At 38.9% G+C, this 24,318-nt stretch overlaps 1 protein-coding gene across 3 annotated transcripts in view; it reads right to left on the reverse strand.

Annotated features, from left to right (window-relative positions):
* INTS7 (integrator complex subunit 7) overlaps window positions 1-24,318 on the reverse strand; it is a 99,942-nt gene that overhangs the window by 66,808 nt on the left and 8,816 nt on the right. Inside the window, exons 1-7 of one of the 3 annotated variants that reach the window (XM_089909437.1) lie at window positions 15,805-16,821; window positions 13,884-14,013; window positions 12,575-12,721; window positions 11,305-11,442; window positions 4,937-4,983; window positions 861-1,060; window positions 271-393 (exon numbers count right to left, since the gene is read on the reverse strand). In XM_089909437.1, coding sequence (XP_089765563.1) covers window positions 271-393; window positions 861-1,060; window positions 4,937-4,983; window positions 11,305-11,442; window positions 12,575-12,721; window positions 13,884-14,013; window positions 15,805-15,823 — 804 coding nt within the window. In that variant the 5' untranslated portion in view covers window positions 15,824-16,821. Of the gene's footprint in view, window positions 1-270; window positions 394-860; window positions 1,061-4,936; window positions 4,984-11,304; window positions 11,443-12,574; window positions 12,722-13,883; window positions 14,014-15,804; window positions 16,822-24,318 lie in introns of those variants that run through there. The other 2 variants (XM_089909431.1, XM_022593433.2) reach the window with 2 other exon arrangements.

The raw sequence follows: 24,318 nt of genomic DNA on the forward strand, positions 1-24,318 counted from the left end.
TCAATATTAAAATGGCTACACAAAAATTCACCAATTTTGATAAGTCTTGTATTAAACGTACGCTGATATGACAGCTGTCACATACAATCTAACAAAACTGTTTCGAATGAAGTTAAAGACAACTAAGTGCCACTAGAGCCTAGCTTACAGAAAAAACCAAACAAACCTTTTGGCCAACCCAATATAAAAATGTAAAGCAAAACAATATGCTCTATTATAATGCTATATTATTTTTCTATATAAAATATTAATGTTCAAAGCTCTGCATACCTGAATGTTTTCCCTACTCCAAGTATGTGGTGTTTTACTGGCAAGTAATTTCAGATCTTGAATAGCAAGTCTCTTTACTGCTTTCCTGGGGTCATTCTTCAAATACTGCAATAGAAGCTGAATCTACAAAGGAAATAAGTCACTCCTTGAATGATACTGTCACTGAAATTATCATTAGGGATGCAGTGTAAGTTAGTGAAAGTTACATTTGAGACAGGGCTCATTTCAAATTACAGCCCTGTCATTTATTCGCTATGTGCCCATGTTTGGACCTCTTTCTCCTCTTGTATAGAAATACACTATCATTTAACTTGCAAGGTTCCAGCACAAGACCTGGCCTCAAACACTCAATTCTTCCCTTTTTTTTCCCCGCCAACTCCATGCTCTGTCACGTACCCCCACCTCCCCCTCATTTCTCTCAAGGCTCCTAAGAATTAGCACTATGAACAGAGGAAAAAAGCAAGCAAAAGGAAATGAAACCTCTGATCTTTATCAAAGATAAGTTATCAAAACTTATGGGTTACTTACTTTTTATCGTATACTTAATATGCAAGTTTATTGAAAAGGCAGTTAAAGAAAATTGACATTACCTGCTTAGGCGTATCAACCAAAGATGAAGCTGCAAGCAGAGTAAAGGTGTGCAAAGAAACAATCACCATTTTGTTGGAAGGATAGGATGTGACCAGCTGTTGTAAGAGCTCACGAGCACTGGATGCCAATATTGCATCATGGTGCATGTGCTGCAGGATAGGGATCAATTTCAGCTTCAAGTCGACTGGTGTGGCTAGACCTAGATACAGAAAGAATGCTTAGAGATTTCTGATCATCATCCTGGATAATAGTTCACAGTTAAAAGGTCTGATTCAATTAGCAAAATGACCAGTTAAAAACAAATAGTATATTAGTATTATGGTTATAACATTAAAGATAATTATATACTAGAGCTAATCAACAAGTTCAATAGTTTTTTTCCAAAAGTATGTATCTTAACATTAAGTTGTGGGTGCTTATTAAACTACATGCTGATAGTAGAAAATGCCCTTAAAAGGCACAGTAGAAAGCAGTCATATTTGCTGCCTGTTTCTTCCCAAAGGATACTAAAAGATATACACATACATGTATACATATACACACGTATATGTACAAACTCAATGGCGATTATTTGATTATATTTACAATTTTAATTATTTCCTTCAATTCTAAGTCAAGATCAGGATGTGAACAGACTGTGTATGGAGCAGTTCTGAAACTCTCTGAACTTTGTGTAGCAATGCCTTTCTTTACAGCATACAAAGCTGGAACTCCATGAGGATTCATTCCAAAGCATCTTTTCCTGTCAACATTGGAGCTACATAAACAAAAGTCTTTTCTTCTACAGCACGGCTTTGAGGTGACAGTGAACAAAAAACTGTCAATCATAATGTACCACACGTATGTCAAAAGCTAATTTATCTCTGCTGATCACTGGTTTTGCCACTGTGAAGTAACTGTTAGTGTGAATACATAAATATCATTTCAACATCCAACAGTGGCTTACATCAACTAAGTCCCTTACTATTTGGCCTCTCTTTGAGTTTAGCCAAAGCAGAGAGTCCCAGGAGATGGGAGGGAGAAGAATGAGGTCAGAGCATTTACTCCCTGGTTTTCTCTCTGCAGGATCGTATCAGGCTTATGTTATTACTGTTTTGATCCTTAAGGTACTGAATGCATTTGAATGACCAGTCTATCTTTGAAACTCTTTCTCAATAGCTTCTGATTTTTCACACTCTTCCTGGTTTTTGTCCTTTCTCAATCTCTTTGTATTCTCCTCTTTATCCACACTTTAATTTCTGGTATTCCTTGGGCTTGGTACTGTATTATCTTCTTACCCTATGTACTTTCCCTGAGTGAGCTTATATAAGCCCATGGCTTCTATTACCAGCTATATGCTTTTAAAGACTGCCTCCCCCTCGCCTCCCTGCTCCCTGAACTTCAGATATGTATATCCCATTACCTCTGGTCATCTCCAATGGGATGTCTCAGATGTATTTTATACTTAACACAGCCCAAAGAGAACTCCTGCTCTTTGCTACGAAATTGCCCCTCCAACTTTTCCCATTTCAGGATATGACAACTCCATCATTACAGCTCCTCAGAACTTGGAGTCTTTCTTGATTCCCTTATTTCTCTCACACCCACATCCAAATTTATCAACAGATCTTGTTGGTTGCTATCTTCAAAATATAACTCAAATCTGGCTGTCTTTCCACCTTCATTGCTATCACATTGGTCCATTTCCACCACCATCTCTTGACTGGACCATTGCAACAGTGTCCTAAGTATTGTCTCTACTTAGGCTTTTCCCCATGGCAGATTCCTGTCGCATATCCCCCCCTTCTCCTCTGCAAGTCTATTCTCAATCCAGCAGTCAGAGGGACTCTTTGCGTTTACAGACATTTTTACTGAAGGCTTAGGGAGACTCAAGATTTTATTTTGCAGAAACACAAGCAGCTTAAAATTTAATTTAAGGATACTTTATTCCTAAAACTTGCTCACCACTTCTATATCTTGAGCTCCAATATTCCGCCACCTCGCCCTCATTCCTACCCCTGTGTTTTTCTCCTTGTCTCTCTATCTCCTAATTCCTGTTCATTTACTTCCATTTTAAATTTATTTATTTGTTTGTTTTTATTTAATTATTTTTGGCTGCACTGGGTCTTCGTTGCTGTGCACGGGCTTTCTCCAGTTGCAGTGAGCAGGGGCTACTCTTCGTTGCGGTGTGCAGGCTTCTCACTGCGGTGGCTTCTCTCTTTTTTTCTTTTTTGCGGTACGCAGGCCTCTCACTGTTGTGGTCTCTCCCGTTGCGGAGCACAGGCTCCGGACGTGCAGGCTCAGCGGCCATGGCTCACGGGCCCAGCCGCTCTGCGGCCTCTGGGATCTTCCCAGACCAGGGCACGAACTCGCGGCCCCTGCATCGGCAGGCGGACTCTCAACCACTGTGCCACCAGGGAGGCCCCGGTGGCTCCTCTTGTTGCAGAGCACGGGCTCTAGGCACGCGGGCTTCAGTAGTTGTGGCACGTGGGCTCAGTAGTTGTGGCTCGCGGGCTCTAGAGTGCAGGCTCAGTAGTTGTGGTGCATGGGCTTAGTTGCTCTGCAGCATGTGGGATCTTCCCGGACCAGGGCTTGAACCCGTGTCCCCTGCACTGGCAGGTGGATTCTTAACCACTGCATCACTAGGAAGTCCCTACTTTAATTTTTTACAGATAAAACTTATGGAACAAAAATGAATCTTAAGTATGCATATTAATGGTTTCTACATATGAATATATCCATAGAGCCACCACTCAAGCTATACAGAATCCTCCAGCACCCTAGGAGGCTTACCTCTATAGCTTACATCAATTCCCTTGCTATTTGCCTTCTCTCTGGGTGGAGAGCCCCAGCAGAGGGGAAGAGAAGAATGCTCAGGACCGAGTATTTATTCCTTGGCTCCTTCTCTGCAGGGTCACATCAGGTCACATCATTCTGAAGGTCAGTTTTTCAAAGTGGCCCTCTTGATGTGACTCCAGGTTCTGGTAACCACTCCCTCTCCTGCACCATAGAGGGGTATAGGACTACATCATCCCCTATAGTTTACCTTGCCCACACCTTTGTAAATGGTTCCTTCATTAAACCCTACTAATTATCTCAGCTCAAGTGTGACATCTGTTTCCTGCTGAGATCTTGTCTGATACAGCAGGCATTCAATAAAAACCTGCTCAATGAATGAGTGATGCTTCCTTCTAATGATAGCTTTCTGCAGGACAGCCCTTTTCTGGCAGCAGGGGAAAAAAGACAAAGGAATAAACAGAAACAGGACAAAGCTCAACCACTGTATCTTAGTCTTCAATTAAGCAATTTTATTGGGGCTCCATTTCCTTTTCCATAAAATAGAGGTAGTAGTATTACCTATCCAAGTCTGCCAAATTGCACAATTCAAAGAAATGCCATCTAGAAATACACAAAGAGAGTCGTGTTCTCTAGAGCTGTGCAATGCTGTAACCCCAGAACTTCCTTTTATGAATATTATGAGGGTAAATGGGGTAATACATGTGAAGCACAGTATGGAAGATGAGATTAGAATACTAAGGCTTTGTAGGCTACAGTGAGGAATTTGGATTTGAGTTTCGTTGCAGCTGCAAGATACTGGAGGGACATTAGCAGAGTGAAGAGAGTCCCAGAGCTCCTAACAGCACAGCTCTCCCCCAGGTCAGAATGTTTTCTCCCTAAATATCTGTATTTCTCACTCAAATATCACTTTATCAGAAGTCTTCCTTGATCAACATATATAAAACAGCAGCTTCCCCCCTTCTATCCTGCCATCTGCTCTGGGGACTCTCTATCCTTCTTACCGCACTTGTTCTCCGCAGCACCTGGTATGTCATAAATTTACTTACCTGTTGCCACCGCCAACCCTTCCACCAATAGAATGTAGGTTACATGAGGGCAAGGGCTTTGTTTTGTGTACTACTGTATCCTAAGCACTTAGGATAGTTCTGGCATTTAGAAGACACTTAATAAACATTATTTGAATGAATAAACGAATGAATAGTGACTAGCACACAGTAAGTACTCAATAGATGTTAGCAGCTATTATTAATATAAATCCCATTAAGTTACTTCATAATACCAAATGAAGCATACATACCTTGAATCATTTCACTGATTTTGTTACAGATTCCTACAGCAAAATCCCTTTGGAAAGAGAAAACAGCAAAATTTTTAAAACCAAACAATTAAATTTGCTTCAGTTTTCTGAGGGCTTAAAAGAAACAGAACACAGTAAGCACAGGAGAAATGCAATACTCCAAATCGTAACTAATATTCCTAAGGTCAGGTGCCAGGGGTGGGGTAAGAAATGCAACTGAAACCAAAACTCCAAACAGCAGTGGGTTTATGCCAACGCTGTTCCCACATGATTTTCAAGGAAAAATGCTCTGATTTATGAGCATTGTTGCAATGTGCATTACTAAATGACACTGTCTGAAAGACTCAAGGTCACTATCTCGGTCTACAATGTTTTAGGATGCACTTTTAATTAAGAGAAGCTTTCAACACACAAGCGATCACTTACGTAAACAATAAAATATATACCAAATATTCTGAATTTTAGAAAAACAGAGTAAGTATGAAGTAGTAGAAACGCAGTAGGAAATATGGATAGCATCTTACTAAGAGCCAAATTATTTAAAAGTGGCCATTTTTTAGATTAAAGACCTAAATGTAAGACTGGATACTATAAAACTCCCAGAGGAAAACAGGCAGAATACTCTCTGACATAAATCTTTTTGGATCCATCTCCTAGAGTAATGGAAATAAAAACAAAAATAAACAAATGGGACCTAATTAAACTTAAAAGCTTTTGCACAGTAGAGGAAACCATATGCAAAGCAAAAAGACAACCTACAGAATGGGAGAAAATATTTGCAAACGATGCAACAAAGGATTAATCTCCAAATAACACAAACAGCTCATACAGCTCAATATCAAAGAAACAAACAACCCAATCAAAAAATGGGCAGAAGATCTAAACAGAAATTTCTCCAAAGAAGAAAGAAGACATACTGATGGCCAAAAGGCACATGAAAGGATGCTCAACATCGCTAATTACTAGAGAAGCGCAAATCAAAACTACAATGAGGTATCACCTTACACCAGTCAGAATGGCCATCATCAAAAAGTCTACAAATAATAAATGCTGGAGAGGGTGTGGAGAAAAGGGAACCCTCCTACATTGCTGGTGGGAAGGTAAATTGGTGCAGCTACTAGGGAGAACAGTATGGAGGCGCCTTAAAAAACTAAAAATAGAACTACCATATGATCCTGCAATCCCACTACTGGGCATATACCCTGAGAAAACCATAATTTGAAAAGATACATGCACCCCAATGTTCACTGCAGCACTATTTACAATAGCCAAGACATGGAAACAACCTAAATATCCATCAACAGATGAACAGATAAAGAAGATGTGGTACATATATACAATGGAACATTACTCAGCCATAAAAAAGAATGAAAGATGCCATTTGCAGCAACATGGATGGACCTAGATTGTCATACTAAGTAAGCCAGACTGAAAAAGACAAATATGATACAGCTTAAATGTGGAATCAAAAAAAAAATAATACAGATGAACTTATATACAAAACAGAAATAGACCCACAGACATGGAAAATAGACTTGTGCTTACCAAGGGGGAGGGGGAGGAGGAGGAGGGATAAATTAGGAGTTTGGGGTTAACATACACTACTATATATAAAACTACACTATATATAAAACTACTATACATAAAACTACACTACTATATATAAAATAGATAACAAATAGGACCTACTGTATAGCACAGGGAACTATACTCAATATTTTGTAATAACCTATATGGGAAAAGAGTCTGAAAAATAGATATATATGCATAACTGAATCACTTTGCTATACACCTAAAACTAACACAACATTGTAAACAAACTATATTTCAATTAAAAAAATAAAATAAAAATTAAAAACAAAGTAGGCATTTTAAAAATATTATATACGTGTAAAGTATTTTCCAAGGTGTTGCTTTTGAGTCTGTTGCAATTGAAATATCACTGAATGTTGCAAAAATTATTAATAACATGAATGTTTGGGATAAAACATTATATAACATGTAAGGAAATAAGGTACAGATAATATGATCTAACTTGGCTCTTTTAGTCATGATAAATTATACACAGGGCATGGAATACTTCTCCTCTTCAGTTTAGATGTCTATATAAAACATTTTCTGCCATTAAGATATTATTTAATATTCTCTGACAAAATGGAAAGCACACATCAAGTACACAGTGGTTGTCTGCAGGAAAAGTACCATGCAGTCATTTGAGTTTCGACATGAACTACCCATTTTTTTTTCATGAAATTCCATAATTATTCAGAGTTAGCTATTTGCAGATATTTTCTAAAAAGATGAATAAAGAAAGCTTGTAACTTTAAGGAAAGTAACTGGGAAAATTTTTTGCCAATCTCAGCTTCTAAGCAAAAATTAGCATTTCAGAAAACTTGTATCTGTCACCATGAGCTTGACAGCTTAATATTCACAGACCTTCCTGATGAGATCAGTGGTGATAGCAACAAATGTGATCCTTTGATATTTTACAATGAAAAAGGTCAACATTTGGAAGACCTGCATAACACAGTGAACCAATATTTTTCAGAAGACCAATATCTAAGTTATAAAACCATACACGGGTAAGAGAGGCCAATGGCTTTCAATGTACATATTCACTGGTGGTTTTAGAGTTCACAGGGCAATTAACCTTTAAGAACCAACACTTTCTAGTTTTGGTATAGTATCAAAGAAACATACATAATTACCTATAAAGCCTTTAAAAACACTCCTCTCTTTTCCAACTATATATCTGTGTAAGGCTGGATTTTTTTCACATATTTTAACCAAAATAACATTGCAACAGAAACAGTGAACACAGAATCAGATATGAGAATCCAGCCAGACATTAAAGAGATTTGTAAAAATGTAAAACAACGCCACTCTTCCCACAAAATTGATTTTTGTTTTCGAAAATAATTATTTTCATAAAGATATTTTTATGTTAACATATTAAGAATTTGTTACTTTTTTTTTTTTTTTTTGGCGGTACGCGGGCCTCTCACTGTTGTGGCCTCTCCTGTTGTGGAGCACAGGCTCCGTACGCGCAGGCTCAGCGGGCACGGCTCACGGGCCTAGCCGCTCTGCGGCATGTGGGATCTTCCCAGACCGGGGCACAAACCCGTGTCCCCTGCATCGGCAGGTGGACGCTCAACCACTGTGCCACCAGGAAAGCCCCAGAATTTGTTACTTTTTAAATGAACTAATAAATATTTTAAAAATTTAGGCATTTTCATTCTAATACAGTAACTATCAGTTGATATAATAATCCATATAAACAAAAAAACCTCTTTGAGGACTTCAATAATGTTTGAAGAGTGTAAAGGGATTCTGATACCAAATAGTTTCAAAACTACTGCTCTGATATCAGCCTCACATTTGATAAGAAAAAGTAAGTTGTAAATGTCTTTCAGGTATAAGGCAAAAGGCGTATTAGGTATGTATAGATGATCTGTTCACATTTCAGAGTGCTCTTGTACTTGTTATTCCTTCTGCTTGGAGTATCCTTCCTCTAGATTGCTGCCTCTTCTTCAGGACCCAGTTTCAGCTCAAATGTCACCTACTCAGTGAGGCCTTCCCTGATCACTCTACCTAAGCAGCTCACTCAGGTCATCGTCACAATGACAACACTGCTCTATTTTTCCATAACATTAATGAGCAGCTGAAACTATTTTGTGTTTACATCACAACAGGTCATTCATCTTTTCTACTTCTGTATTCCTGGTGCTTGGAATAGAGTCTGGACATGATGGATAGTCACTAAGTATTTCTTCACTAACTATATAATAACTTTTTAAAAAATAGTATCTTTTTTTTTTTTTTTTTTAATTTTTTGGCTGCGTTGGGTCTTTGCTGCTGTGCTCGAGCTTTCTCTAGTTGCAGCGAGCGGGGTCCACTCTTTGTTGCAGTGCGCGGGCTCCTCACTGCGGTGGCTTCTCTTGCTGTGGAGCACAGTCTCTAGGCGCGCGGGCTTCAGTAGTCCTGGTGTGCGGACTCAGTAGTTGTGGCTCGTGGGCTCTAGAGCGCAGGCTCAATGGTTGTGGTGCATGGGCTCAGCTGCTCCGCGGCATGTGGGATCTTCCTAGACCAGGGCTCGAACACGTGTCCCTTGCGTTGGCAGGTGGTCTCCCAACCACTGCACCACCAGGGAAGTCCCACTAACCATATAATAACTTTGATAACAACTCAAAGTTTAAAAGTCTGTTACACTCCTCTAGGGTCAATAAACTGCAAGTTAGAAGCCTGCAGTTTTCTTTTCTTTTTTTCTTTTTTTTTGGTCTAATAATATTTTTTTTTTATTCTTAATTTAAAGCATTAAGAATATGTTAAGAATATATAGTCTTGTATGGTGAATATGTCAGCATTAAGAATATGTTAAGAATATATAGTCTTGTATGGTGAAATAAACAGAATAATCCCATTCTCCAGCTTCTTCCCACCACCCCCCACCCCCAAATTCCGATGTCACACCATTGGTCATACACTCCTGCGCTGTTACCACCTACTGGTACCAAGGGGCTACTCCTTTTGGATGGTGAGTGCACCCTTCGGTTCACCACAGTCACCACGTGAAGTCACTTCTCTCATTGACAATGCCTCCCTGGTCCCTGAAGGCATTTGGGTTTGCAACTCCTGCTCTGGGACTAGCTCTTAAAAATTATAACCTTTTTCAGAACAAGTCACATGTGGTTGTGGTAGCAGACAGGTGGAAACAGGATTAAATAAATTCTTAAGGTCTTTTTTGGCCAGTTTCTCTAATTTGTTTAAGATCCAAAATTGATGGAGATACTAACATAAAAATCCATCAGTATTGGTTGAGATATTTGATCTCAAGCCAGGTCATCACTTCTGGGGGAAGAGGTAAATGCTAATCTGAAAAAGACGTATTTGCTTATTCACACTGATACATCTAGATAGGCCCTTCAGACTTCCCTATTGCACTAATTTGGTATTTTTAAACATCACAAATCACAAGTATACCATACTGAAGCCTGGTATGTGAAAAACTGCTTCTACATAAACTGTTAAATGTTTACTGGTCATCAATAAGAAAAAAATGCCAACGTTCAAAAGCACAAATAGGAAATGTCTTTACTCAGATTATTTCTCTTCCTCAATTATTGCCACAGCTACTACTTTCGATCAGTGAATTAAAGACTATATGCTTTCTATTCTTTAATCTCCTTTTCCAATGAGTAATCCTGGAATTCTGAAGGCTTCATAAGAGCAGCTGAAGAGAAGAATGTGCATGTATTAATAAAATATAAAGGAAGACTGTTGGTGATTAACTCTTTCAAGTCTTATCCAAATTTAGCAGAGACTCTTAATGTAAATGCTACTTTTTATTAAAAAAAAATTCATTAGTCATCTGATTATAAAACCAAAACTTGCTCCTAGCAGGATATACAGAAATTTGTAAAAAAGAAAACAAAAGTAAGATAACCATCTTACCAACCAGAGGCAATACTTCGATATATATACTTCTAGTCTTTTTTCTATTCCGTAAATATAAATACTTGTTTTTTAAATAAATCTATAATATCATATAACCTATTATGTAACCTATTTCCATTGGAATTTAAGTTGTTACTAATTTTTTTGGTTTCTATAACCCTATAACTAGCATCCTTGTAAGTAAATATCAGTACACATTGCTGACTCCTTAGGATAAGTTCTTATAAGTGGATTTTCTAGGTCAAAGGAATGTACATGTTTGAAGCAAAATACATATTACCAAAATGTCCTCCAGAAAGCAATGCTACTTCCCCATCAGTCACTAAAGGGAATAATATATATTTTTTAGAGAGGATAATCAAGCAAGTCAAACATAGTAATAAAACTATGGTCAACATTTCATCAAAAAAAAAATATACACACACACACACACACACACACACACACATACTGTTTTGTAAGATAGTAGACTATGACATCCCAAAGAAATTAAAATTGGTTTCAACTCAAGTTACTGTCTCTGTCAAACTGTGCACAGTTCTACTGCCAAAAAGCTAAACTTGAGAAGACAGTAAGAAAGCAGCAATTTAGTATTAGGACTGTATGTCTGGGGAAGGCTGTTCAGTAGACAAAGCTTCTGCTCCCCAGTGAAGCCTTCCCCAACTACTCTAATCCCATGCTGATCCCATCCTTCTGGAAACTCTAATTTCATTTACAGTTAATGCCAACATCTGTACTTAACTTTTCTGTTTTATGGATTTAAGTCCTGTTTTCCCAACATGACGGAAACCCTCTTGGAAAATACACCTTGCAATTTACATTTTTCTGTATCCCTTAGTGTTTTATATACACAGATGAGTTATTCCTTCAAAACCTCTTCCTGGGAAGTCAAATTATAAAAGGCCTACGCTTACTTTGACTGTGCAGAGAAGTTAGCAGCAGCAAAAACAGCAGCTTCAACTTCTACGTTATCATGTGAATCCAGACTCTGACGAATACTATGATGAGCATTCTTCCTCTCAGGAATTATTGATGCCAGACTTCCCAACATCCTGCACAAACAGAGAAACCCAAGAAGAATGGAAATACAATAAGCTCAAGGTCAGAAAAGGAAGAAACAGGCAAAGCTAAATTACCACAACTAAAGTTTACAGGTCATTCCATAAATCTCAGGTTAATAAAGTATCAATTTTAGAAATCAAGCAGTGACTCAAATTCTAAACACTTTTCCATACTTCAATATGTCAGAAAAACTAACATGGCTTATTTAACACAAGCAAAACTTTTAAGAATCACCTTGAAGTACATGCCAAGTACCAAAGAGAGCCCAGTAAAAGAAACTTTTAAATTATTAAAGCATCAAAATATCAATTTTCCAGTGTTGTATAAAGAAGTCCACTTTAGCAAAGCATTACGAGTTCAATACTTTTGTTATTAAGCAGATCCGCAAAGTAAAAAGTAAGACTTCCCAATCTTTTTTTCAACATCAGTGATTACTTGTATCATGATTCTCAAATCTCTCCTCAATATCAAGAGAAGAGAGGAGAATGCTCCCTGGGGCTCATATCAGAATTGAGGAAGGAAGAGTTTAGGAAAGTGAGTTTCAAACAATCCAAAAATTATGCATATAATTTCATAGATGATAGACCTAAAATGAGGATATTGGTTCAAGCTGGATATAAGGCTTACAAAATGAAATTCTAACAAAACTTAAAAAAAATTTTTTTTAATGCCAAGAAAGAAAAGAAAAGGCTGAAGAAACTAATATGGTTATATCTGGCATTCTCCAAGGAGTCCAAATATAAATTATCATATAAAAAAACAAGCACATAACCAAGGATGAATACAGAAAACTGACATGAAACAGTAGAACAAGGTCAGGAAGGTAAAAGCTCAAAATAAGCTGAGGCTAAGCCACATTCACCTTAGAGTTATCAGATCAGAACATCCACCCACAAAGAGAAATATTTCAAACGTAAGTTACCAAAACAGTATCATAGATGGTTAGCTGCAAGGCATTTACAGATTAGGATGGTTACCATATTTTCTCAGTGACTGTTAGTAGAAAAAACAAAAATAAATTCTTAATATTCAAAATGATAGAAGTAAATATATTGCCTTTTGGGGATATATAATCACAACTCAAACAATCTTGTGGTGACTCATTAGCATAACAGAGTATACCGGAGTGTGATGGCTCTTGCTACAGGATCATTACTATGAATCACAGAGAAAATCCTCTTCACAAATTCATCCACATTTAGAATCTTCTCCAAATGCTTCTCACTTTGTTGAGTAACTTTAAGAACACATAGCCTCAGGAAATTGTTTCTATGAAAAACCACAGATAAAATAAATTAGACCACTTTATAAAGTAATATTTAATTAGGAATCAAAGCAACACTAATGATATTAATACATTTTAGCAATAGGCCAATGTTTTTCAATCTTAATATCCTCTGTCTTACCACTGAAAGAGTTAAAGTCTGTACAGTCATCCTGTGATATCCATGGTGGGGAGGGGGACTGGTTCCAGACTACCTCCTGCCATACCAAAACGCTTGGAGACTCGAATCCCTTATACAAAATGGCATGGTATTTGCACATCCTCCCACACACTTTTAAATCATCTCTAGATTATTTACAATACCTAATATAATATAAATGCTATATAAATCAATGTAAATACAATGTAAATAGTTGCCAATGTGTGGCAAATTCAAGTTTTGCTTTTTGGAACTTTCTGGAATTTTTTTTCCAAATATTTTTGACCCATGGTTGGTAGAACCCATGGATGCAGAATGCTTAGTTGCAGAGGGCCAACTGTACATGAGATGCGTGCTAAGCATAAGCAGTTAGCAAAGCCTGCAGTCCTACTGCAAGGCACCAAAACAGTAGTAACAGAAAGAGAAGCCCTGGACCCCAAACTCAATCTCCTCAGTCATATTATAACCAAGGAGATGGTCATCTTCCTCTCAAGCTAATTCTACAACATCATTTCTCCAAGTCTGATTTGGTGTGTGTATAAGCACATGAATGCATGGAGAAGGGTGGAAAGAAGTGGGAGAGGGAATGGCAGAGGGAAAAAAACAGGTGTATATTCAGTGCTTACTTACATGTTTCAGGCACTTCACAGTGACCCATAATCTCATGTAACATGTAATTTCATGTTATAAAATAAACTGTTAAATCAGAAATATCTGCACAAAGCCACAGATATTTCCGAAATATACAATAATATATTAAGGTTGTCTTAATTTTGAATTATCCTGTCCCCCAAAGAAATAAGTACTCTCTGACTTATATCCTTCACTTTTGCTTAAAATGCCATTAAATTTCACACCAAAATTTGTTGCAAATTGCCATGTGCATCCATTAAAATGGTAATGAACCATGTGGAAGTCCTAAAAGCCAAAAAGAATACAGACCACAATATAAAATAAAGAAATATGAACGATGTGCTTTAGGACACCAAGGCCTTAAAAAGACTTACCCAACTCTGAAAACATCAGCTAACTTTAGGAAAGCAGAATTGATGAGAATGGGGAATGGATACTTCTGAAAGAGCCTGGGAAAGCGGACAACTGCTTCACACTGTTCACCAAGTTTGCCAGATCTTAGACCTATGAAGAGCATAAAAAGGGAAGAACAGTTTACAAATTTGTGGCTACAGTAAGGCAAAAATAGCAAATATCAACACAGTATTAGAGTAAAATTATTTACACAGTAAGGTAATAATCATTCTTAACAATTAAGTAAAGTACAATTGTAACTCATTACCTTTTCAAAAATAAAAATGGCATATGAAATAGTAATTTGGTAAAGTGTCACTTTTAGATATAGAATAATGAAAAAGAAACTATTTTTTAAAAAAGATTGAGTTGATAAAATATTTGGGGCCATAAGTAAACCTCAACAAATTTAAAAGGACTGAAATCATACTATGTATGTTCTCTGACCATAATGGAATTAAATTAAAAATCAGTAAGAGAAAAATATTTAAAAATTCCCAAATATTTGGAAATTAAGCAACACACTTATAAATAATCAATAAGATGAATCACTGAAAGAAGTGAAAGGGTGAAAGAAGAAATCAGAAGGGAAATTTAAAAAAAGAAAAGAAAAAAAGAAACTCAATCCTTAATTTGCACCATATACAAAAATTAACTCAAAATGAACCATAGACCTAAATGTAAGAGCTAAAATTATAAATTATATAGAAGAAAATACAGAGGAAATCTTTATAAGCTTAGGTTAAGCAAAGAATTCTTAGATAAAAAAAAAAGTGGAGTTTTTAGATTAAAAACACCATAAAATTAAAAAGTGATAAGTTAAACTCTATCAAAATTAAAAACTTCTGCTCTTCAGCTTCCCTGGTGGCCCTAGTAGCACAGTGGTTAGGAATCCGCCTGCCAATGCAGGGGACACGGGTTCGAGCCCTGGTCCGGGAAGATCCCACATGCTGCGGAACAACTAAGCCCGCGTGCCACAACTACTGAGCCTGAGCTCTAGAGCCCGCAAGCCACAACTACTGGGCCCGCGTGCCACAACTACTAAAGCCTGCGCACCTAGAGCCCATGCTCCACAACAAGAGAAGCCACCGCAATGAGAAGCCCGCACACCGCAATGAACAGTAGTCCCCACTTGCTGCAACTAGAGAAAGCCCGTGCGCAGCAACAAAGACCCAATGCAGCCACAAATAAATAAATAAATAAATTTATTAAAACAAAAAACTTCTCTACAAAATATACTGTTAAGAGAATTTAAAAAAAGCCACATATGGAAGAAAATATTTATAGAACTTTATATTTAAAGAACTTTATCCATAGTTCTTATATCTCACTTTTTTTGTTTTTGTTTTTGCGGTACGCGGCCTCTCACTGTTGTGGCCTCTCCCGTTGCAGAGCACAGGCTCCGGACGCGTAGGCTCAGCGGCCATGGCTCACGGGCCCAGCTGCTCCGCGGCATGTGGGATCTTCCCTGACCAGGGCACGAACCTGTGTCCCCTGCATCGGCAGGCAGACTCTCAAGCACTGCGCCACCAGGGAAGCCCAGTTCTTATATCTCAATAAAAAGAAAACTTAATTTTTTTAAATGGGCAAGATTTGAAGAGAAATTTCACTATAGAGGAAATAAGGATGGCAAACATAAGCACATGAACAGATGCTCATCACTGTTAGTCATCCATGAAATGTAAATTAAAAACCACAGTAAGACACCACTACACATCCATTAGAATGGCAAAGAAGACCGACAATACCAAGTGCTAAGAGGATATGGAGCAACTAAAACTCTCATACATTGCTGGTGGAAATGCAAAACTATACAGTTCTTTGGAAAACAGTTTGGTCATTTCTTATCAAGGTAAATATACACTTATTATACACTCAGCAATCTTACTTCCAAATATTTACCTAAGTGAATTGAAAACATCTGTCCATACAAAGATCTGTATGCGAATGTTCACAGCAGCTTAATTCGTAATAGCCCCAAACTGGAAACAATCCAACCAAGTCTATCAACTGGTGAATGAATAAACAAACTGTGGTCCATACAATGGACTCATACTCAGCAATAAAAAGAAACCAATTACTGATACAACAACATGGGTGGATCTCAAAATCATTATGCTAAGTGAAAGAAGTCAGTCCCAAAAGACTACTGTATATGACATTCTGGAAAAGGCAAAACCATGGGAATAGAAAGCAGAAAGTGGTTGCCAGAAGCTAAAGAAAGAGAACTGATCACAAAGGGGCACAGGGCAAGTTCTGGGGTTGAAAGAATTGTTCTAGGTAGTGGTTTCATGACTGCATACATTTGGTGGATTTTATTATATACAAACTATACCTCAATGAAATCTGATTTTTTTCCCCCACGCCTCACACAGCTTGTGCAATCTTTTTTTTTTTTTTAAACATCTTTATTGGGGTATAATTGCTTTACAATGGTGTGTTAGTTTCTGCTTTATAACAAAGTGAATCAGTTATACATATACATATGTTCCCATATGTCTTCCCTCTTGTGTCTCCCTCCCTCCCACTCTCGCTATCCCACCCCTCCAGGCTGTCACAAAGCACCGAGCTAATATCCCTGTGCCTTGCGGCTGCTTCCCCCTAGCTATCTACCTTACTACGTTTGTTAGTGTGTATATGTCCATGACTCTCTCTCGCCCTGTCAAAGCTCACCCTTCCCCCTCCCCATATCCTCAAGTCCGTTCTCCAGTAGGTCTGCGTCTTTATTCCTGTCTCACCCCTAGGTTCTTCATGACATTTTTTTTCCCCTTAAATTCCATATATATGTGTTAGCATACGGTATTTGTCTTTTTCTTTCTGACTTACTTCACTCTGTATGACAGACTCTAGGTCTATCCATCTCATTACAAATAGCTCAATTTCATTTCTTTTTAAGGCTGAGTAATATTCCATTGTATATATGTGCCACATCTTCTTTATCCATTCATCCGATGATGGGCGCTTAGGTTGTTTCCATCTCCGGGCTATTGTAAATAGAGCTGCAATGAACATTTTGGTACATGACTCTTTTTGAATTTTGGTTTTCTCAGGGTATATGCCCAGTAGTGGGATTGCTGGGTCATATGGTAATTCTATTTGTAGTTTTTTAAGGAACCTCCATACTGTTCTCCATAGTGGCTGAACCAATTCACATTCCCACCAGCAGTGCAAGAGTGTTCCCTTTTCTCCACACCTTCTCCAGCATTTATTGTTTCTAGATTTTTTGATGATGGCCATTCTGACTGGTGTGAGATGATATCTCATTGTAGTTTTGATTTGCATTTCTCTAATGATTAATGATGTTGAGCATTCTTTCATGTGTTTGTTGGCATTCTGTATATCTTCTTTGGAGAAATGTCTATTTAGGTCTTCTGCCCATTTTTGGATTGGGTTGTTTGTTTTTCTGGTATTGAGCTGCATGAGCTGCTTGTAAATTTTGGAGATTAATCCTTTGTCAGTTGCTTCATTTGCAAATATTTTCTCCCATTCTGAGGGTTGTCTTTTGGTCTTGATTATGGTTTCCTTTGCTGTGCAAAAGTTTTGAAGTTTCATTAGGTCCCATTTGTTTATTTTTGTTTTTATTTCCATTACTCTAGGAGGTGGGTCAGAAAGGATATTGCTGAGATTTATGTCATAGAGTGTTCTGCCTATGTTTTCCTCTAAGAGTTTGATAGTTTCTGGCCTTACATTTAGGTCTTTAATCCATTTTGAGCTTATTTTTGTGTATGGTGTTAGGGAGTGATCTAATCTCATACTTTTACATGTACCTGTCCAGTTTTCCCAGCACCATTTATTGAAGAGGCTGTCCTTTCTCCACTGTACATTCCTGCCACCTTTATCAAAGACAAGGTGTCCATATGTGCGTGGGTTTATCTCTGGGCTTTCTATCCTGTTCCATTGATCAATCTTTCTGTTTTTGTGCCAGTACCATACTGTCTTGATTACTGTAGCTTTGTAGTATAGTCTGAAGTCAGGGAGCCTGATTCCTCCAGCTCCTTTTTTCGTTCTCAAGATTGCTTTGGCTATTTGGGGTCTTTTGTGTTTCCATACAAATTGTGAAATTTTTTGTTCTAGTTCTGTGAAAAATGCCAGTGGTAGTTTGATAGGGATTGCATTGAATCTGTAGATTGCTTTGGGTAGTAATTTTCACAATGTTGATTCTTCCAATCCAAGAACATGGTATATCTCTCCATCTATTTGTATCATCTTTAATTTCTTTCATCAGTGTCTTATAATTTTCTGCATACAGGTCTTTCGTCTCCTTAGGTAGGTTTATTCCTAGATATTTTATTCTTTTTGTTGCAATGGTAAATGGGAGTGTTTTCTTGATTTCACTTTCAGATTTTTCATCATTAGTATATAGGAATGCCAGAGATTTCTGTGCATTAACTTTGTATCCTGCTACTTTACCAAATTCATTGATTAGCTCTAGTAGTTTTCTGGTAGCATCTTTAGGATTCTCTATGTATAGTATCATGTCATCTGCAAACAGTGACAGCTTTACTTCTTCTTTTCCAATTTGGTTTCCTTTTCTTCTCTGATTGCTGTGGCTAAAACTTCCAAAACTATGTTGAATAAGAGTGGTGAGAGTGGGCAACCTTGTCTTGTTCCTGATCTTAGTGGAAATGCTTTCAGTTTTTCACCATTGAGGATGATGTTTGCTGTGGGCTTGTCATATATGGCCTTTATTATGTTGAGGAAAGTTCCCTCTATGCCTACTTTCTGCAGGGTTTTTATCATAAATGGGTGTTGAATTTTGTCAAAAGCTTTCTCTGCATCTATTGAGATGATCATATGGTTTTTCTCCTTCAATTTGTTAATATGGTTTATCACATTGATAGATTTGCGTATATTGAAGAATCCTTGCATTCCTGGAATAAACCCCACTTGATCATGGTGTATGATCCTTTTAATGTGCTGTTGGATTCTGTTTGCTAGTATTTTGTTGAGGATTTTTGCATCTATGTTCATCAGTGATATTGGCCTGTAGTTTTCTTTCTTTGTGACATCCTTGTCTCATTTTGGTATCAAGGTGATGGTGGCCTCGTAGAAGGAATTTGGGAGTGTTCCTCCCTCTGCTATATTTTGGAAGAGTTTGAGAAGGATAGGTGTTAGCTCTTCTCTAAACGTTTGATAGAATTCACCTGTGAAGCCATCTGGTCCTGGGCTTTTGTTTGTTGGAAGATTTTTAATCACAGTTTCAATTTCAGTGCTTGTGATTGGTCTGTTCATATTTTCTATTTCTTCCTGATTCAGTCTTGGCAGGTTGTGCATTTCTAAGAATTTGTCCATTTCTTCCAGATTGTCCATTTTATTGGCATAGAGTTGCTTGTAGTAATCTCTCATGATTTTTTTTATTTCTGCAGTGTCAGTTGTTACTTCTTTTTCATTTCTAATTCTATTGATTTGAGTCTTCTCCCTTTTTTTCTTGATGAGTCTGGCTAGTGGTTTATCTATTTTGTTTATCTTCTCAAAGAACCAGCTTTTAGTTTTATTGATCTTTGCTATCGTTTCCTTCATTTCTTTTTCATTTATTTCTGATCTGATTTTTATGATTTCTTTCCTTCTGCTAGCTTTGGGGTTTTTTTGTTCTTCTTTCTCTAATTGCTTGAGGTGCAAGGTTAGGTTGTTTATTCGAGATGTTTCCTGCTTCTTAAGGTGGGCTTGTATTGCTATAAACTTCCCCCTTAGAACTGCTTTTGCTGCATCCCATATGTTTTGGGTCGTTGTGTCTCCATTGTCATTTGTTTCTAGGTATTTTTTTATTTCCTCTTTGATTTCTTCAGTGATCACTTCATTATTAAGTATTGTTTAGCCTCCATGTGTTTGTATTTTTTACAGATCTTTTCCTGCAATTGATATCTAGTCTCATGGCGTTGTGGTCAGAAAAGATACTTGATACAATTTCAATTTTCTTAAATTTACCAAGGCTTGATTTGTGACCCAAGATATGATCTATCCTGGAGAATGTTCCATGAGCACTTGAGAAAAATGTGTATTCTGTTGTTTTTGGATGGAGTGTCCTATAAATATCAATTAAGTCCATCTTGTTTAATGTATTATTTAAAGCTTGTGTTTCCTTATTTATTTTCATTTTGGATGATCTGTCCATGGGTGAAAGTGGGGTGTTAAAGTCCCCTACTATGAATGTGTTACTGTCAATCTCCCCTTTTATGGCTGTTAGTATTTGCCTTATGTATTGAGGTGCTCCTATGTTGGGTGCATAAATATTTACAATTGTTATATCTTCATCTTGGATCTATCCCTTGATCATTATGTACTGTCCTTCTTTGTCTCTTGTAATAGTCCTTATTTTAAAGTCTATTTTGTCTGATATGAGAATTGCTACTCCAGCTTTCTTTTGGTTTCCATGTGCATGGAATATATTTTTCCATCCCCTTATTTTCAGTCTGTATGTGTCTCTAGGTCTGAAGTGGGTCTCTTGTAGACAGCATATATAAGGGTCTTGTTTTTGTATCCATTCAGCCAATCTGTGTCTTTTGGTGGGAGCATTTAGTCCATTTACATTTAAGGTAATTATCGATATGTATGTTCCTATTCCCATTTTCTATATTGTTTTTGGGTTTGTTATTATAGGTCTTTTCCTTCTCTTGTGTTCCTTGTCTAGAGAAGTTCCTTTAGCATTTGTTGTAAAGCTGGTTTGGTGGTGCTAAACTCTCTCAGCTTTTGCTTGTCTGTAAAGGTTTTAATTTCTCCATCAAATCTGAATGAGATCCTTGCTGGGTAGAGTACCTTGCTGGTTGCAGGTTTTTCTCCTTCATCACTTTCAGTATGTCCTGCCACTCCCTTCTGGCTTGTAGGGTTTCTGCTGAGAGATCAGCTGTTAACCTTATGGGGATTCCCTTGTGTGTTATTTGTTGTTTTTCCCTTGCTGCTTTTAATATGCTTTCTTTGTATTTAATTTTTGACAGTTTGAGTAATATGTGTCTTGGCGTATTTCTCCTTGTATTTATCCTGTATGGGACTCTCTGTGTTTCCTGGACTTGATTAACTATTTCCTTTCCCGTATTAGGGAAGTTTTCAACTATAATCTCTTCAAATATTTTCTCAGTCCCTTTCTTTTTCTCTTCTTCTTCTGGAACCTCTATAATTCGAATGTTGGTGCGTTTAATGTTGTCCCAGAGGTCTCTGAGACTGTCTTCAGTTCTTTTCATTCTTTTTTCTTTATTCTGCTCTGCAGTAGTTATTTCCACTATTTTATCTTCCAGGTCACTTATCCGTTCTTCTGCCTCAGTTATTCTGTTATTGATCCCATCTAGAGTACTTTTAATTTCACTTATTGCGTTGTTCATCATTGCTTGTTTCATCTTTATTTCTTCTAGGTCCTTGTTAACTGTTTCTTGCATTTTGTCCATTCTACTTCCAAGATTTCGGATCATCCGTACCATCATTATTCTGAATTCTTTTTCAGGTAGACTGCCTATTTCCTCTTCATTTGTTAGGTCTGGTGCATTTTTATCTTGCTCCTTCATCTGCTGTGTGTTTTTCTGTCTTCTCATTTTGCTTATCTTACTGTGTTTGGGGTCTCCTTTTTGCAGGCTGCACGTTTGTAGTTCCCGTTGTTTTTGATGTCTGTCTCCAGTGGCTAAGGTTGTTTCAGTGGGTTGTGTAGGCTTCCTGGTGGAGGGGACTAGTGCCTGTGTTGTGGTGGATGAGGCTGGATCTTGTCTCTCTAGTGGGCAGGTTCACGTCTGGTGGTGTGTTTTGGGGTGTCTGTGGCCTTATTATGATTTTAGGCAGCCTCTCTGCTAATGGGTGGGGTTGTGTTCCTGTTTTGCTAGTTGTTTGGCATAGGTTGTCTAGCACTGTGGCTTGCTGGTCGTTGAGTGAAGCTGGGTGCTGGTGTTAAGATGGAGGTCACTGGGAGATTTCCACCGTTTAATATTATGTGGAGCTGGGAGGTCTCTTGTTGACCAGTGTCCTGAAGTTGGCTCTCCTACCTCAGAGGCAGAGCCCTGACTCCTGGCTGGAGCACCAAGAGCCTTTCATCCACACGGCTCAGAATAAAAGGGAGAAAAAGTAGAATTAGTAGAAGTATGAGGAAAGAAAGAAGGAAAGGAGGAAAGGAAGGAAGGAAGAAAGAAGCAAAGAAGGAAAGAAAGGAGGGAGGGAGGGAGGGAGGAAGGAAGGAAAAAAGACAGAAAGAAAGAAGATACAGTAAAAATAAAATAAAGTATAATATAGTTATTGAATTAAAAAATATTTAGAAAAAAAAAAAAGGGACGGATAGAACCTTAGGACAAATGTTGGAAGCAAAGCTATACAGAGAAAATCTTATACAGAAGCATACACATACACCTTCACAAAAAGAGGTAAAGGGGGAAAAATCATAAATCTTGCTCTCAGAGACCACCTCCTCAATTTGGGGTGATTCGTTGTCTAAAGGAGGGAAGGACGGAAAGAAAGAAAGAAAGAACGAAGGTAAAGTATAATAAAGTTATTACAATTAAAATTAATTATTGAGAAAAAAAATTTTTAAAAAAACCATGGACGGATAGAGCCCTAGGACAAATGGTGGAAGCAAGAGTATACAGACAAGATCTCACACAGAAGCATACACGTACACATTCACAAAAAGAGGAAAAGGGAAAAAAATCATAGATCTCGCTCCTAAATTCCACCTCTTCAATTTGGGATCATTCCTTGTCTATTCAGGTATTCCACAGATGCAGGGTATATCAAGTTGATTGTGGAGCTTTAATCCGCTGCTTCTGAGGCTGCTGGGAGAGATTTCCCTTTCTCTTCTTTGTTCTCACAGCTCACAGGAGCTCAGCTTTGGATTTGGCCCTGCCTCTGCGTGTAGGTCGCTGGAGGGCGTCTGTTTTTTGCTCAGACAGGACAGGGTTAAAGGGGCCGCTGATTCGGGGGCTCTGGCTCACTCAGGCCGGGGGTGAGGGGGGGGAAGGAGGGGCACTGCGTGCGGGGCGGGCCTGCGGCGTCAGAGGCGGCGTGACGTTGCGGCAGAGGCCAGCGTGACGTTGCACCAGCCTGAGGCCCGCCGTGCGTTCTCCCGGGGAAGTTGTCCCTGGTTCCCGGGAACCTGACGGTGGCGGGCTGCACAGGCTCCGCGGAAGAGGGGTGTGGAGAGTGACCTGTGCTCGCACACAGGCCCCTTGGTGGCGGCAGCAGCAGCCTTAGCGTCTCCCGCCCGTCTCTGGGGTCCGCGCTTTTAGCCGCGGCTCGCGCCCATCTCTGGGGTTCGCGCTTTTAGCCGCGGCTCGCGCCCGTCTCTGGGGTTCGCGCTTTTAGCCGTGGCTCGCGCCCGTCTCTGGAGTTCCTTTAAGCAGCGCTCTTAAACCCCTCTCCTCGCGCACCAGGAAACAAAGAGGGAAGAAAAAGTCTCTTGCCTCTTCGGCAGGTGCAGGCTTTTCCCCGAACTCCCTCCCGGCTAGTCGTGGTGCACTAACCCCTTCAGGCTATGTTCAAGCCGCCAACCCCAGTCCTCTCCCTGCGCTCCGTCCAAAACCGAAACCCGAGCCTCAGCTTGCAGCCCCGCCCGCCCCGGCGGGTGAGCAGACAAGCCTCTCGGGCTGGTGAGTGCCGGTCGGCACCGATCCTCTGTGCGGGAATCTCCCCGCTTTGCCCTCCGCACCCGTCGCTGTGCACTACTCCGCGGTCCCGAAGCTCCCCCCTCCTCCTCTCGCAGTCTCCGCCCGCGGAGGGTCTTCCTAGTGTGTGGAAACTTTTCCTCCTTCACAGCTCCCTCCCACTGGTGCAGGTTCCGTCCTTATTCTTTTGTCTCTGTTTTTTCTTTTTTTCTTTTGCCCTACCCAGGTACGTGGGGAGTTTCTTGCCTTTTGGGAGGTCTGAGGTCTTCTGCCAGCCTTCAGTAGGTGTTCTGTAAGAGTTGTTCCACGTGTAGATGTATTTCTGGTGTATCCGTGGGGAGGAAGGCGATCTCCGCGTCTTACTCTTCCGCCATCTTCAAGGTCCCCCCAGCTTGTGCAATCTTATTTCCCCAAACAGGGGTTGAACCTGGGCCCTCAGCAGTGAAAGCGCCGGGTCCTAACCACTGGACCGTCAGGGAATTCCCTCAGTGAATCTGATTTTTTAAAAAATCCAACAAATAAAAGGAGTTAATATTCAATCCTTTAAAAAATTCATTAAGAATGAGTATCTTGATATGGAATTAACAGTATCACCTTCAAATATTTTTCTTTTAGTATTTTGCCATTTACAAAATGCTGATTATATCTGCACAAGAATAAGTGCCCTAGAACATCGCTGTTCAGTAAAGTTTGTTCACTGTTAAAAAATGACAAAGGAAATGTTTGTCTGAGGTGTAAAACAAGGAATGTCACTTGCCATTCAGTTCTACAAAGATTAAGTCGCTGACCTACAGCACACCCTGAAAGGAATTTAGGACAAAGAACAAGATGAGGCACTCTGTGCTTT

The sequence above is a fragment of the Delphinapterus leucas genome, chromosome 1 (genome assembly GCF_059928025.1).
Source record: "Delphinapterus leucas isolate spDelLeu-1000000601 "Yukka" chromosome 1, BTC_Dleu_Yukka2, whole genome shotgun sequence".
Classification (NCBI taxonomy): Eukaryota; Metazoa; Chordata; class Mammalia; order Artiodactyla; family Monodontidae; genus Delphinapterus; species Delphinapterus leucas.